General features: G+C 34.7%; 3 protein-coding genes across 3 annotated transcripts in view; 2 read left to right on the top strand and 1 right to left on the bottom strand.

Annotated features, from left to right (window-relative positions):
* The window catches only part of LOC124836175 (kinesin-like protein KIN-14B), a 49,727-nt gene extending 45,361 nt beyond the window's left edge, over positions 1–4,366 (top strand). Inside the window, exons 18-23 of the mRNA XM_088099583.1 lie at positions 69–263; positions 579–929; positions 1,614–1,712; positions 2,955–3,095; positions 3,186–3,344; positions 3,533–4,366. Coding sequence (XP_087955709.1) covers positions 69–263; positions 579–929; positions 1,614–1,712; positions 2,955–3,095; positions 3,186–3,344; positions 3,533–3,988 — 1,401 coding nt within the window. The 3' untranslated portion in view covers positions 3,989–4,366. The remainder of the gene's footprint in view (positions 1–68; positions 264–578; positions 930–1,613; positions 1,713–2,954; positions 3,096–3,185; positions 3,345–3,532) is intronic.
* Positions 4,367–6,602: 2,236 nt separating this feature from the next.
* LOC124838046 (uncharacterized protein At4g38065-like) lies at positions 6,603–8,144 on the top strand. Its single transcript, XM_047313551.2, has one exon. The coding sequence runs from the start codon at positions 6,773–6,775 to the stop codon at positions 7,568–7,570; it is 798 nt and encodes a 265-aa protein (XP_047169507.1). The 5' UTR covers positions 6,603–6,772; the 3' UTR covers positions 7,571–8,144.
* A 677-nt stretch (positions 8,145–8,821) lies between these two features.
* On the bottom strand, positions 8,822–13,400 carry LOC124838047 (ribosomal protein S5 domain protein). The gene is made up of 6 exons (XM_047313552.2): positions 13,039–13,400; positions 12,910–12,951; positions 12,298–12,413; positions 10,020–10,125; positions 9,826–9,879; positions 8,822–9,225 (listed from the first exon to the last, which is right to left on the bottom strand). The coding sequence occupies exons 1-6, from the start codon at positions 13,264–13,266 to the stop codon at positions 9,067–9,069; spliced, it is 705 nt and encodes a 234-aa protein (XP_047169508.1). The 5' UTR covers positions 13,267–13,400; the 3' UTR covers positions 8,822–9,066.
* Between the last annotated feature and the right edge of the window lie 202 nt (positions 13,401–13,602).

The raw sequence follows: 13,602 nt of genomic DNA, 5'->3' as shown, positions 1-13,602 counted from the left end.
TGATGTTTTACTGAGTCTAGTGGCATGGGATTTGTTAATTTTGTTTGTCTTGCACATTGAATTGGAAGGTTTTGCCAGTAGATTGCTTTCTTGAGAAGACTAATAATACTGGGCGCAGTAGAAGTTCCAGCAGAGGAAGTAGTCCTGGTAGGTCTCCTGTGCTATATGTTGACGAGCAGATCCAGGGATTTAAAGTGAATCTAAAGCCAGAAAAGAAATCAAAATTTTCATCTGTTGTGTTGAAGATACGTGGGATTGATGAGGTAGCTACCAATACCTATTAATTTTCTATCTTTATTACTGCTGCTCACACTAATTTTGTATCTTTATTTCTCCTGAAATTTCTTTTAGATCCTTGAATATTATATATGTCTTCTTACCATTTATTGGTATCCTATCTTATGTTATCTGCTAAATTGTTGACAACTGGTTGAGGGGTGAAGGCTGCCACTTGTTCTTTTAGTTTGTGTTGGTTTTGTGTTTTTCTTTCTTCTCTGCTACATACCTGAAAAAAAAAGCTTACTTTGTTTGAACCTATGTTACATGATTCTGTTTTGATTTTGAAATGAACTGCACAGGATATCTGGAGACAGCAGGTAACTGGTGGAAAGCTTAGGGAAATTACCGAGGAGGCCAAAAGTTTTGCAATGGGGAACAAAGCCCTTGCTGCACTCTTTGTACATACACCTGCTGGTGAGTTGCAGCGCCAAATTAGATCCTGGCTTGCCGAGAATTTTGAATTTCTATCAGTAGCTGGGGATGATGCATTGGGGGGCTCAACTGGTCAGTTGGAACTTCTTTCAACTGCAATTATGGATGGTTGGATGGCTGGCCTTGGTGCGGCTCTTCCTCCCCATACTGATGCCCTTGGCCAGCTATTGTTTGAATATTCAAAACGTGTCTATACTTCTCAACTACAACACTTGAAGGTATGGCACACGTTAGCTCTATGTGTGGAATGAATTCTAAATGTACCCCTCATAAGTTCATTATTAGAAGAAGCTTGTTTGCTTTAGGACACTTAAAAAGTGAACTTTAAACTTAATTCAATCTCACAAAACCAGTTTGTAAGATGAGGTTTGCACTCACATATATGCTCTAAATTAATCTTATCTCTAATTTATGTGAGACTTTCAACAAGGACTTTGTTGGGAGAGATGACACTCATATAGCTGTCACATTCAAATATAACAATTGTTCTATACATAGTAGACCAAGTCCCAGCTACTTCATTTTGGCATGTTTTACTGAATGGAGTAATTTTGTAGCTTCTATCAATCTAGATTAAACTTTGGTCTTCTTTTTTCTTTACCCGTCATACCAAATTCAAGATCTAAGTCTAGTGTTAGTTTGACAAAAGAAAAAGGATTTCTGCTTAGAATTTCACCATATCATTTTTCCAAGATTTTTACATGCATTTTGAATTCATACATGCAACTAGCATAACGACCATATATTTAGGTGCAGATCTACGTTTCCTTTCCTGGGATGTTACATTTATGTGATTTGTTTGATTACATTTTGTGCTGTGGATGTATACTTTAGATCAAAAGAAATTAATGAAATCTTTTTCCATTATGTTGGATTTCTGTTTTCTGACATTTGATTGACAGGATATTGCTGGTACCTTGGCAACAGAGGAGGCTGAAGATGCAGCACAAGTAGCTAAACTACGTTCAGCTCTAGAATCAGTTGATCATAAAAGAAGAAAGGTGTTTTTTTTTTTCAAACAGTTAAATCTTATGCATGCCAAAGGTGTGTTATATCAACATATATATCTTTAGTTGCTGCATGAGTTCATGTTTGTCATGTGTTAGTGTTGCCAGATAAAAATTGCACGGTAAATGCTGATATAGCCTCTAATTATAAGGCAACACCATTTTTAATTTGACCCTAGAGGCTGAGAGTTGTTGTAATGACAAGGTTGGTGCCTGTTAACCAAGTATCTCTAACAAATTCTAATTGTATAAATAGCTCGTTTCAACCTATACAGGCCAAGTGGGTATAGAACAAAGAAATTAAATCAGGTGCATTTGATATTGTGGAGGAAAAGGACAGGGCTCACGACTCTACTAATATTAGCCACTATCAGTGGAACTGTTGGAGTTAACATTTTAATTTCATCATTCTTACTCTCCCAATCAATGCTGGGAAGAGAGCAAAGACAATACAATCATTGAAAATTATGATAAAATTAAAAAGAAAAAAATTCAAACTTATAGAAAGTTGGCATTGTTGTAGTGATTCGATTGGTTTACAAAGGATGGTGAAGGTTGGATATCATGAATGTTGAAATTATAGGAATTTAGGTAAGAAAAACACTTGGGAAATAAAATATGGTATTGATATATGACGTGTAATGATGTGTTGCAGAAGACAAAGTATTAAACCCTTGTTTATAGCATTCTTTGACTCCTCATGCTAATCAAATTCAAAAGGAAATAAATAAAGCAATGAAATTTAAACTATTCCAAAGTGATTATCCTAGATAACTTTTGCAATTTTGGGGTTTTAGATGACATAGGGAGACAAAACCGAGTCTAAATAATATTCACTTGTAAAAGATAGAATGTGATGGTATAACATAAAAACACTTACGTCTATTTTGTTCATTTTCTTGTATAGAAATTTAAGAGCCTCAAATATTTTTTTAATTTATTTTCCATTTATTTGCTTATACTAAATTTTATTCATTTATTCTTCTAATTTTAAATGAGAAGACAAGTTTTGTATGTTTTGGAAAAGAAATTTTAGTATTTTAGAAGAAAAAGATGTCAATAATTGATTATGTTTTTTTCATGGTTTATGATGTTATTTCTGGTAAAGATAAATCGGTAATATGACGTTCACTAATTGGGTAATTGCATTGGCTTTGATGAAGGATCTTACTTCTCTGTTGTCTTGAATTTGTTCATCATACACTGACATTGATTTTTTCAATTTCCTTTTATCAGATTCTGCAACAAATGAAAAGCGATACAGCCTTATTAACATTAGAAAATAGTGGCTCCCTTATTCAAAATCCTTCTACTGCAGCTGAAGATGCACGATTAGCATCTCTTATTTCGCTTGATAGCATATTAAAGCAAATCAAGGTTCTAAACTAACATTATTTCTCAAATCTATTTTCAAAAGTTAGTGTACTGATTGGATAGTTATTAATAATTGAAGGCATTATTAAACAGGATATGACAAGACTTTCTTCTGTGAACATCTTGAGCAAAAGTAAGAAAAAGACTATGCTTGCATCTCTTGATGAATTAAAAGAACAGATGCCTTCACTTCTCCAAATTGATCATCCATGTGCTCAGAGGCACATTGCAGATGCCCGCTACATTGTTGAGGTATGCAAAATGTTGTGTATTGTATTGTATACCTACTTCTTTCTTCTGTCTTAGTTACAGTTTTCAAATTATAATCAATACTGAAATAAAACAGTTTTTACTGTGTTGTTTGGGTCAATAGCTTAGTTATTTGCTAAAAGAGCTGAACTGATGAAAGTTAAGTTGGATTGATTTTTGTCATGATACAGTCAATTCCTGAAGAAGATGACCCCATTCAAGATATATCTCATGGTCGCAAGTCATCAACAGATCTGAGCTCTGGATCTGAAACTGACGTAGCACAATGGAATGTACTACAATTTAACACTGGCTCGACATTACCCTTTATAATAAAATGTGGTGCTAACTCTAAGTCGGAACTGGTCATTAAAGCTGATGCACGAGTTCAGGAACCTAAAGGTGGTGAAATTGTGAGGGTGGCCCCTAGACCCTCCGTTTTGGAAAATATGAACTTGGAGGAAATGAAACAAGTTTTTAATGAACTACCGGAGGCTCTAAGCTTGCTCGCTCTAGCTAGGACTGCAGATGGCACACGGGCACGTTATTCTAGATTATATAGGACCTTGGCTACAAAGGTTCCGTCTCTTAAGGATTTGGTCAGCGAGCTCGAAAAAGGGGGGGCACTCAAAGATGTTAGAACTTGACCTTTGGATGGCAACATTATTCTTTACTCCATGTTCTGAGGTGCTTGTGCTAAGTTCGCTAATGCTCTTAGGTAGGGTTTACAGTGGTATTGCATTTCTCAGTTTGCTTGCACGTTATGTTTGTATGTAGCAGTAATTATTTAGTATTCTTAGCCTGCAGTTTTGATTCAGTTAGTTAATGCAAGTAGCTTAAAACGCAGTTTTTGGTTCAGTTGAAACTGTTATACACGTTGCAGCATCAGATTCGATTGACATTATCCGGTTTTAAAATATAACAGTCATTGTCTACCCCCCTGCCATCTTTTACTCGTTTTCCAACCATTGTAGTTGTAATGAACTTCTGGCAGTAGTCAATGAACTTCTCCGGATCTATGTCTATGTAAAGTTGTTTGATCTGATCACAAAAATAAACGAGAAATCTTGTCTGACAAATTTTACATCGAAGAGAAGAAATAACTGAAATTTCATTACATGAGCGAATGTGAAGAAATAAATACAAATAAGCATTTTTAGTTATTATTCTTGACTACCCCAAGTACTTTTCAATACCACTCTTTATAATGGATAAAATTTCAAATATAAAAGTCTTACTCTTATATTAAATAAAGATGAAAAAGTTCACAACATATAAGGATATCTTGTTTTGAATCATATGTGATGACAACTTTTACTAAGGTTGGATTTATGAATTTGAGTTTTTGATTTACTTGTCCGAAAATTGTTACTTTAACATAAGGTTTTCAAGGTTAATAATATTAATATTTTTATTTTTGTGTTTATTATTATTTTTTATTATTATTGCTTCTCATATGTTTAGAAAAATTACTTCTGCGGCACATTTTTTATTATTGGTTGTGTTATTGTTCACACATCAATAAACTCAAGATTACTAACTTATTTTTACTTTTAAAAGTGTTCTAAAAATTACAAACTGAGAGTGAGCATTAAAGCTTAATTGCACAATACACGACTTCAGGAAGTTTTCTTGGATACAAGTTTAGTCTCAGAATAAGAACATAAGAACGTACATTTGAGGTTCAAAATCATATTACCATTTATCTTCATCTCTTTATAATTGCACATTAATTGCACAATACACGACTTCTATGGGCTCATCGGCCACAACATAATCCTACAAACAAACATACCCCGGTCCGAGCCAAAAGTGTGTATGACATCAATGATCACACGGACACACCAATGTTGCAAACCGGACGTCAACACACAAGAACACTCTAAGGCAATTGAGTGAGGCAAAATTAGTGTATATGACTGAACGATCATAAGTAGGACGTGATTAAAATCTCACTACTGAAACCTATGTCGAAAACTATAAATACAAGTCAAATATAAGTAGTAAGTGATCACATTTATTGTGCATTTATTACTATTACATTAAGCTAACGAACAGACAGTTTACTGACTTTAGCATCGGAGAACCTTTGACAGGTATACCTCCAAATGGTAGAGTGAAGACGAGGACTCAAGTTGAAGACCGGACGGTTTCAGAACAGAAATTGTGTAAGTGTTAGAAGTGACTCAACCTCTTACCCAAAACATATATTAACTTGAAAAGATTATCTGTTATAGGGAGTGAGAAGCTATAGAAACCTTCTTGTTTTTTAGAGCCTGTGAAAAGAAACAAACATATGTTGTCCTTTTTATAGCATGATTTACTATGCGTGTAAGTCCAATTTTGGCTGCTGAGCATCTAAGGTAAGAAAGATAATATCTATGTTCACGTGCCTCTTGTACAACCTCTTGTTGGACTTCACTAGTTTACCAAAGCTAAATATACTTTTCATATTATCAAAATTATGAGATTCTTGAGCATAACACATCTTTCACGTTTCACGGTTCTGACATTTATAAACACAGTTCAACCACTTCTTTTATTTCTGGTGCCTTCAACAAAAAAAGCTCAATAGGTAAAAAGACGTACAATATAGCAATTCAACTCAAACTTACAAGAGAAATTGAGTACAAGGTCATAGGATGAGAAAAACATTCGAAAGTTGAGAAAATAGTTCACTAATGATAAAACTTGGGTGGTAGAACCTTCAAGGAGTATATAAAAAGATGGAAATTGAAGTTGTCCAAATAGTAGGGAATGGTTGGTTCGAAAGTATTTCCCATCACCTTGTTCCAGTGTATTTGATGATGGAGCTATCTACTTCAAGCACCATCTTTTTATAATTTGACCTTAGTTTTTTCTTTAAAAAATAAGATTTTAGATAAGTCTGAACAAGTCTCTGCTCACTATAATATGAATTCTCATTTGTATCATCACATACAATAAAAACATCAATTCAACAACCTCAACTTGCTTGACTGAAGATATTAGTTTGAGTGAAGCGGTATCTTTTAAAGGTTTACCTTCTGGATGAACATATTTTAAAGAGTAATTACTTTTATTTTACAAAAAAGTATTGTTTAGTGATAAAGAAATTAAAAAAATCAATTCTTAAAATTTGTAAAAATAAATTTATTTGTTTGAGATAGCAGAATTTGAAAATTAGGAATTTAAAAGTTTTCACATTTTTTCCTTACCTGTCTCTTCATACAAAATAAATTTAGAAAAAGAAAATTGAAAGTAAATAATTAAATTAACTGAAATTTTGAAAGAGGGGGTAATATTTGAGATGAGAGAATTTAGTGGATGTAATTGACAGTCCAATTTGAAATGAACTTGGCAAAAGGAGAGTATAAAAGGCGGAGTTTAGTCACAAAATTTTCGCTCCCTTTATCTTGCGGGTGTGGAGGTGTTAGATTATCAAAGACAGAATGGAGGAAAAAAAAGACAAAGACAACGAAGGAACCTCAGAGGGAACCGCTTCCGACACCCTCTCCATGTTTCGCCCTGCGCTTTCCCTTCTCAAGCGTCGCAGCTTTATCGCCTGTCGTGATTTCACTCGCAAGATCGTCAGATCCGACTCCAACGCCTCTCTGCAAATCGACCAAATCCTTGCGGTTGCCGATGTTCTTGCCGCCGCAGAGCGCCGCCACGACCCACTTGACTGGTACTCCATCCTGCGCCTCAGTTCTGGAGACGTTGCTGCTGACCGTGATTTCGTACGACAACAGTTCAAGATCTTAGTGCGCCTCCTGGACCCTAACAAGAATAAGTTTCCCTTCGCAGACGAGGCCCTCATGCGCGTGCGCGAAGCTTGGTGTGTTCTCTCTGATCCCACACTCAAGGCAAGTTTTGACAGAAAGGTTAAAGACGAGGTTTCTTCGTTTTGGACAATGTGCCCCTACTGCTGGTACCTCCACGAATACCAGAGGTATTACGAGGATTGCTCTTTGAGGTGCGCCAATTGCCAGAAGACGTTTCACGGCACCGAGGTGAAGCCCCCTCCGCCGGAGTCGGTGGTGGCGGGGAAGGAGGAGTACTACTGTTACCACGTGAGTTTTCCGCTCAGGTATCCCGTTGGTGACCGGCGTAGCTTTGTTGACGAGGAGAATGGGATGCGGAAGAGGTTGAGGGTTAAAACAGTGGCTAATAGGACTAGAACGAAAGGGGTTGTTCATGTCCTTGCTGACTCCGATTCAGATGGGGAGGAGAAAGATGAGGGAAAATAGTGTGTTGTTCTTAGCCACAAATTTTGGAAAATCCTCAAAAGGGAAATCTTGGTTGGGTTGGTAGTGATTGCTGTTTACAGTATGTATGGTTCTTGTCACAGATTTTGGGAAAACTTAAAAGGGGAATCTTTTTGTAGGGCGTCCATCATGTTGTCTTGGTTTTGTAGGAAAAGGGGTATCATCATGCACTGCTTCTATTCTGCTTCTGCCAGATACATGATGAATTCTTCATTTTGGGTGTAATAGTTTGTCTGTGAAAGACTATCTGCGTGGTATTTAGAAAGAGAAATCTTGGTGTTTCTAATTGCTGACCAGAAGAAGTATGATTCTCTTACTGAAGAAAAGATAATTGTGGTAGTTTTAGCATGTGTTATATACTATCCAAAAAGCACAGTTTATGAGAGAGAATTTGTTTCCTTTCCTTTTAATGCATTTCATTGTTTAGAGTTTGTATTAGAATTCTTAAAAATAGTATAACATGTATCCTGTCTTTATGGATGGGAGACTGCTTTGCTTTTTTCTTTTTGGAAGGAATGTTATATTCTGTGCTTCACTAAGCTGGAATGTTTGTCTTTGACACGTGGAGACCCAAAGTTCTTGGGACCATAATGGCTTGAATCTGCATAGCCGTATGAACATTTTGAATTTTATCCATTTATGTTTTTCTTGATTAATCAATAGACTAAAATCTGATTTTTTTTATAGACGATGGACTAAATTTTCTTAGGACACTGATTAGATCAGGTTCAATTACAGAAAGAGACCATGAAAATGCAGGAAGATAGATCTTCTATTTTATTGATAACCACTTCAAACAATTAGGCAGTTGTGTGAAAAATGTGATTGAGATCAATTAACAATGAAGCACAATATATAATGGTGTAATTATATCTAAAGCTGGAAAATGTGATTGAGATCAATCAAAGGTGACTAACAATGAAGCACAGTAAATAATGGTGTAATTGTATCTAAAACTGAGTCTCCGCATTATTTAAGAGGAAATTCACTTAATTTAGAAAAAAGTAAAATTAACTTTATACTAATTACAAGTTAAGTAATTTTATTTAATTTTTTTTTCTAGAATGTCATTCTCTGAAACTTGATATCACTATTACATTTGAATCTTCAAATGTACAAACCCCAATTAATCAGAGTGTACTTTTAAATTATGATTCTTAAATAGAATGTGTAATTATTTATATTTGATTCCACGATTAATTTTTGTTACTTTTAAATTATAAGTCCAGAAAGAGTACAATTTTGTGCAGCTTCTGTATAAATTATACCCTAGGTAACTTCTTCTGAATTTACAAATTATGCAACATTATCAGTATACAAATGCCTTCTAGTTTTTAAACTATTATGAGTTTCCTCATTTTCAAATTAGTCAAGGTCCTGGAGATGTCCTGTTCATCCCATCTTCAGGTGAAAAAGTATCTTCCATATATAAGAAAAATATAATCAAAATCCTAAGACTGATTTCATGCGATCATGTTTCACCGCTTATAAAACTTCAATTCTCTGTTACAATTGGCTTTCAGTGCATCCTCCAATTTGTCAACTTGGTCAAAATCAACTTTAAAAGTAACCATAGATATGCCATCTTTACCGGTATTATAATCCTGCTTGATGTCTTCCACATGAAAAGATTGCACCTGAAAAAAGAATAAAAAGAAAATGAACAATAGATGCGGAAACATTTAGACTCAACTCAATCCACTTGCTGTAAGAAAAATATACTTGCTGTAATTGCAAGGGTCTAGCTTTTTTTTTTTCTATACACTTCTTACCATTTCAAGCACAAGTACCAGCCAGCAGTAGATTGATATCATTGCATTAACGACATCAAATCAAAGATAACCTATGATTTCTGAACCAGTAATTTTCTTTTTCAGCAAAAACATTAAAAGGGAGAGGTTAAAAATGCAGTTTATACATATAATGTGTTTGTATGGCTGACTGTAGGAATCCAAGTTGAGGATAAAATCTCGGTGAAGTCACCATGAAATTAACTAGTTGTTTGCTTTACAAAATCACAGGAAGTTCAACTCACCATATTACCAAACATGTCATAATAGGCTGACATCAAGGAGTGAATAAGTAGAAATTGAAATGTATTTCTCAAGTTAGACTTGTTGCTACAGAAAAACTTGAATATCCAAATCTTGTTCCTTACTTATCATTTTTTTTCAGTCAAATCCAAGTCTAACTTAGGACTCTTCAATATCAGGAAATCATCAGTAGCCAGAACTAACCTGATGGTAGATAACTCCAAGTAGGTCGAAGGGAACCTCTACACCCATTGGCACCTACATTTTTTACAAGATTATTCATAAATAAATACATCATAAACAAGCTTAATGTGTTCAGACAACCTTAAAGAAAGTGAAATGCTGAGACCTAGGTATAACTAAAACTAAAGATGCATTGCAGACAAAAATAAAACCACCTTTGTTTTCACAAGGCAAGTTGGGGCATTCCTCAAGCATTCTGATGCAACTCCTCCATAAGCTCTGACCAATCCCCCAGTTCCTAATTTGATACCCCCAAAATGCCTGAAATTTAATATAGATCACAATACAAATTATATTCCAAATCCATCATCAAAATAAAACAGTTTAGTGCTTTTACACATAACATATGCTTATGTACAAAACCATCAAAAAGAACATGCAAATGATAGTCTTAAAGTTTTTGGTGAATGTATAAGAGTTAGCTTTCTGTTTTAAGTTTGTTAATAGTTTTTATAGTTGTTATATGTGTGTGTGTGTATTTATTTGCTTTTATCTTGTAATCAAAACTTTATACATGTCCCTCTACTTTTGAATGCAATTCAGTTTCTCTTTTGGAGAAATCCTCTTATACTAATAGAGTTTCTAATAAGCTACTTTTTTACCCTTCTTCATTTTCTTCTCCTTCTCCTTATTGGTTGTTCTGCAACATGACAGTCACCACTGCCTCTCTTTATGCTACCATCCAAAACTACATACATCTTGATGAAAACTCATCCCACAATATTGTTTCCCTCGTCCTTGACAAAACCAATTATCATAACTGGTCCTATTATTGGTGACAACATTGGAGATGAAAAACAAATTCTCTTTTGTAGGTGGAACTTTCAAAAAACCCACTTCAAATTATTTCCAGCTTGCATTGCAGAAACATTGCAATACCCTAGTTCTATCATGGCTCCTCCATTTAGTTTCCCCAAAAATTGCTCACAGTATATGTACATTGATATCGCCTCTAATTAGGAGTGGGAAAAATTAATTGCACTAAACTAAAAATAGTTTGTTTGAACTAAACTAAATATAAAATTAGTTTAGACGAACCGAACTAAACTTCTTTTTGTTCTAATAAGGTGATTCCTCTAATACCACTTACTTCACCAAATGCAAGATCATTCCGGAACAATATCACAACTTTAGCGTTCACCCACTAACTCTATGTGACTCTAATTCTTGCACAACACATATATGGTGTCAAAGAACAAAGGTACAATGATTTTGTTTTGTACTTTCTTCAAGGGTTCGATAACAACTATTCTACAGTCCAATCTCAAATCTTCCTTCTCAATCCTTTTTGCTACTAATGATTTTTCTATGGTGGTCCAACAAGAATGTCAACTGAATGTTGGGATTTTAGATGAAACTTTAGCTTTTGGCAACCCAAATTCTACCTTCATCAAACTCTTTAGGAAGGGATTGATCCAATTCCAAGAAAAAAAATCAAAGAAGCAACACATTCACTACAAAAAGACCAATCATACCGTCAAAACATGAATCTTTAAGCATGGTTTCCCCAAGGTTATTGAACCACAAAATCTGCCTCTAACATGACTATATCTTCTCCTGATGACCCTACAATATTTACTTCCAACTTGGTTAGCAGCCATGGTGTTAACACTTCACCTCAACCTTCAGGTACCTCTTGTTGGGTCTATTAAGGAGGACGTTCACCAAAGAGATACAAACACCTATGAGATATGAGCCCAACCATATAAGGGATTGACATCACTCTCTACCAAAAACTTTAAGGCAATGGGTTAATGAGTCTTACACATTTATATAATGAGTGCTCTACTTTCTCATTTCTATTCAATGTGGGACTTAGACTCACACTTAGATTCCCAATACCTCTCCTAGCCCAGTGAACTTTAGACTCAGGATATACTAACCATATAACATCCTCGTTATGTTTCTTTTCCTTTAAAAAAAAATCCAACCTATACATGTTTCTCTTCCAAATGGTCAACATTCTATGGCTAACTTTGCTGGTAATGAGATTTTATCCCCTACTTTCTCTCTTCATAATGTTCTTTATAATTTTAACTTATTCCATTTTAATGTGTTAACAAACTCACTTCCTCTCTACCTTGCACTTTGATTTTTTCTTCTAATGATTATCTTATCATTAACTGAACTATGAGGAAGACTGGGAAGGCTAAAGCACAAAATGGATTCTATATTTTGAACTTACCTTTATACACAGATTACCCCACAATTATAGAAGAACTTCGTAAAGGGAAAAGAATATCCTTAATTTTGATCACCTGAAGGTTGTAACATTTCATCAAGGTGTCAAAAAAACAATTTTCTTTTGCTTTTTTCTTCACGAAATGGGGTGGGGGCGATGGTAGACATCAAATATATGCAAACCGAAACATTTAACTGATTCAAAGTTGTGGACATTAATATGCAAATGCGAATTATAAGGTAAAGATTAACCTGATCACCACTACCATTACTCTGTCTATTCCTGAAGAATCAATAGCAGTTTGTATTGGTTTCCCAGCTGTTCCTGATGGCTCACCGTCATCATTGGACCGGCATTGATCTCCCACCTGTCATACAAAAAATAAAAATAAAAAAACACATATGAGCAGAAGATAGTAAAGTGTAGACGAGTAGCAACACATTACCTCCTACTTTATGCAAATGTGTCATTTTGGTTTCTATCTTCACTTATGATCTTCTTTTTTATGTTCTCAAAGTCCAATCAAAACCCTTAATATGTATGTAAATCAATTAGCTAATGAGCAAAGTATGATGACACCTTTAGGTTGAAACTGATGAATGAACTATAACTGGCACAATGAAAAATGATACCTCAATGCATGCTGTTAGGACCAGAAAGTATAAATCTCCAACTATAAGTCAGGCAACAGAGAAATCATTTCCCACACATACCATACCTTTTGAGTGAAATATTGACAAAAATGGAAGGCAATAGAAAAATGCTAAATATTCAGAGACCCCCAAAACATAATGCAGTGGCAAAAATACAAGCAAACATTATTGATTGTTTCATCAAAGTAAGAAAGCAATCCTTTACTGTACCTTGTAAGCCCAGCAATTGTGGGTGGCACGTGGATCCCGGACCTAATAATAAACGAAGCCAAAAACTTAAAAGCAATGTGAAACAAAAAAGAGAGTAAAATAAGCGGAAAAAAGTGAAGGGAAATGAACCTGAGAAAGGAAAGACATGACGGATTTTTCATCGGCGATGGGGCCAGCAATGGCAATGAACTTGCTTTTCTTGATCTCTTTCTCGAAAGTAACCTTCTCTTGGATTGTGGTGAAGGCTCCAACAGAACTGCTGGTGCTGGCCATGGTGGTTTTGTTGGCCTTGGCGATGGCAAAGAGTGAAGCGAACACGCGGTGCTGAGTACTCGGTACCGTTATCGACACAGGCATCTATCTGTCTGCAAAATATTCCTCCTTCGGCGTCGCCAAAGCTATAAATAATGAATCAATCGTCAGAAGCCATGGCCTCTTTCTCCCACTCCTTGCCTCATCCTCTTTTTTTTTTTTTTTAATTTTTTGAGACAGCAAATAATTATAATAGTAATATATATATATATATATATATATATATATATATATATATATATATATATATATATATATATATATAAACTTTTAAAAACAAAACTTATCTTTTAATAATAAATAAAAATTATATGTTAAGAAGCACATGTTTGAAACGAAATATATAAAATATAATCCTCTTTTATCTTCTATTAACTTTAG

This window comes from Vigna umbellata, chromosome 9 (assembly GCF_029865625.1).
Source record: "Vigna umbellata cultivar VRB3 chromosome 9, Vumbellata_1.0, whole genome shotgun sequence".
NCBI lineage: Eukaryota > Viridiplantae > Streptophyta > Magnoliopsida > Fabales > Fabaceae > Vigna > Vigna umbellata.
This window is presented reverse-complemented; position numbering and strand designations above follow the sequence as displayed.

Coding starts and splice junctions, on each gene's coding strand:
- LOC124838046 (XM_047313551.2), top strand. CDS start 6,773: ATGGAGGAAAAAAAAGACAAAGACAACGAAGGAACCTCAGAGGGAACC.
- LOC124838047 (XM_047313552.2), bottom strand. CDS start 13,266: ATGCCTGTGTCGATAACGGTACCGAGTACTCAGCACCGCGTGTTCGCT. Junction 12,952..13,038: donor TCATGTCTTTCCTTTCTCAG/GTTCATTTCCCT, acceptor GTTTATTATTAG/GTCCGGGATCCACGTGCCAC. Junction 10,126..12,297: donor GTAATGGTAGTGGTGATCAG/GTTAATCTTTAC, acceptor ATTAAATTTCAG/GCATTTTGGGGGTATCAAAT.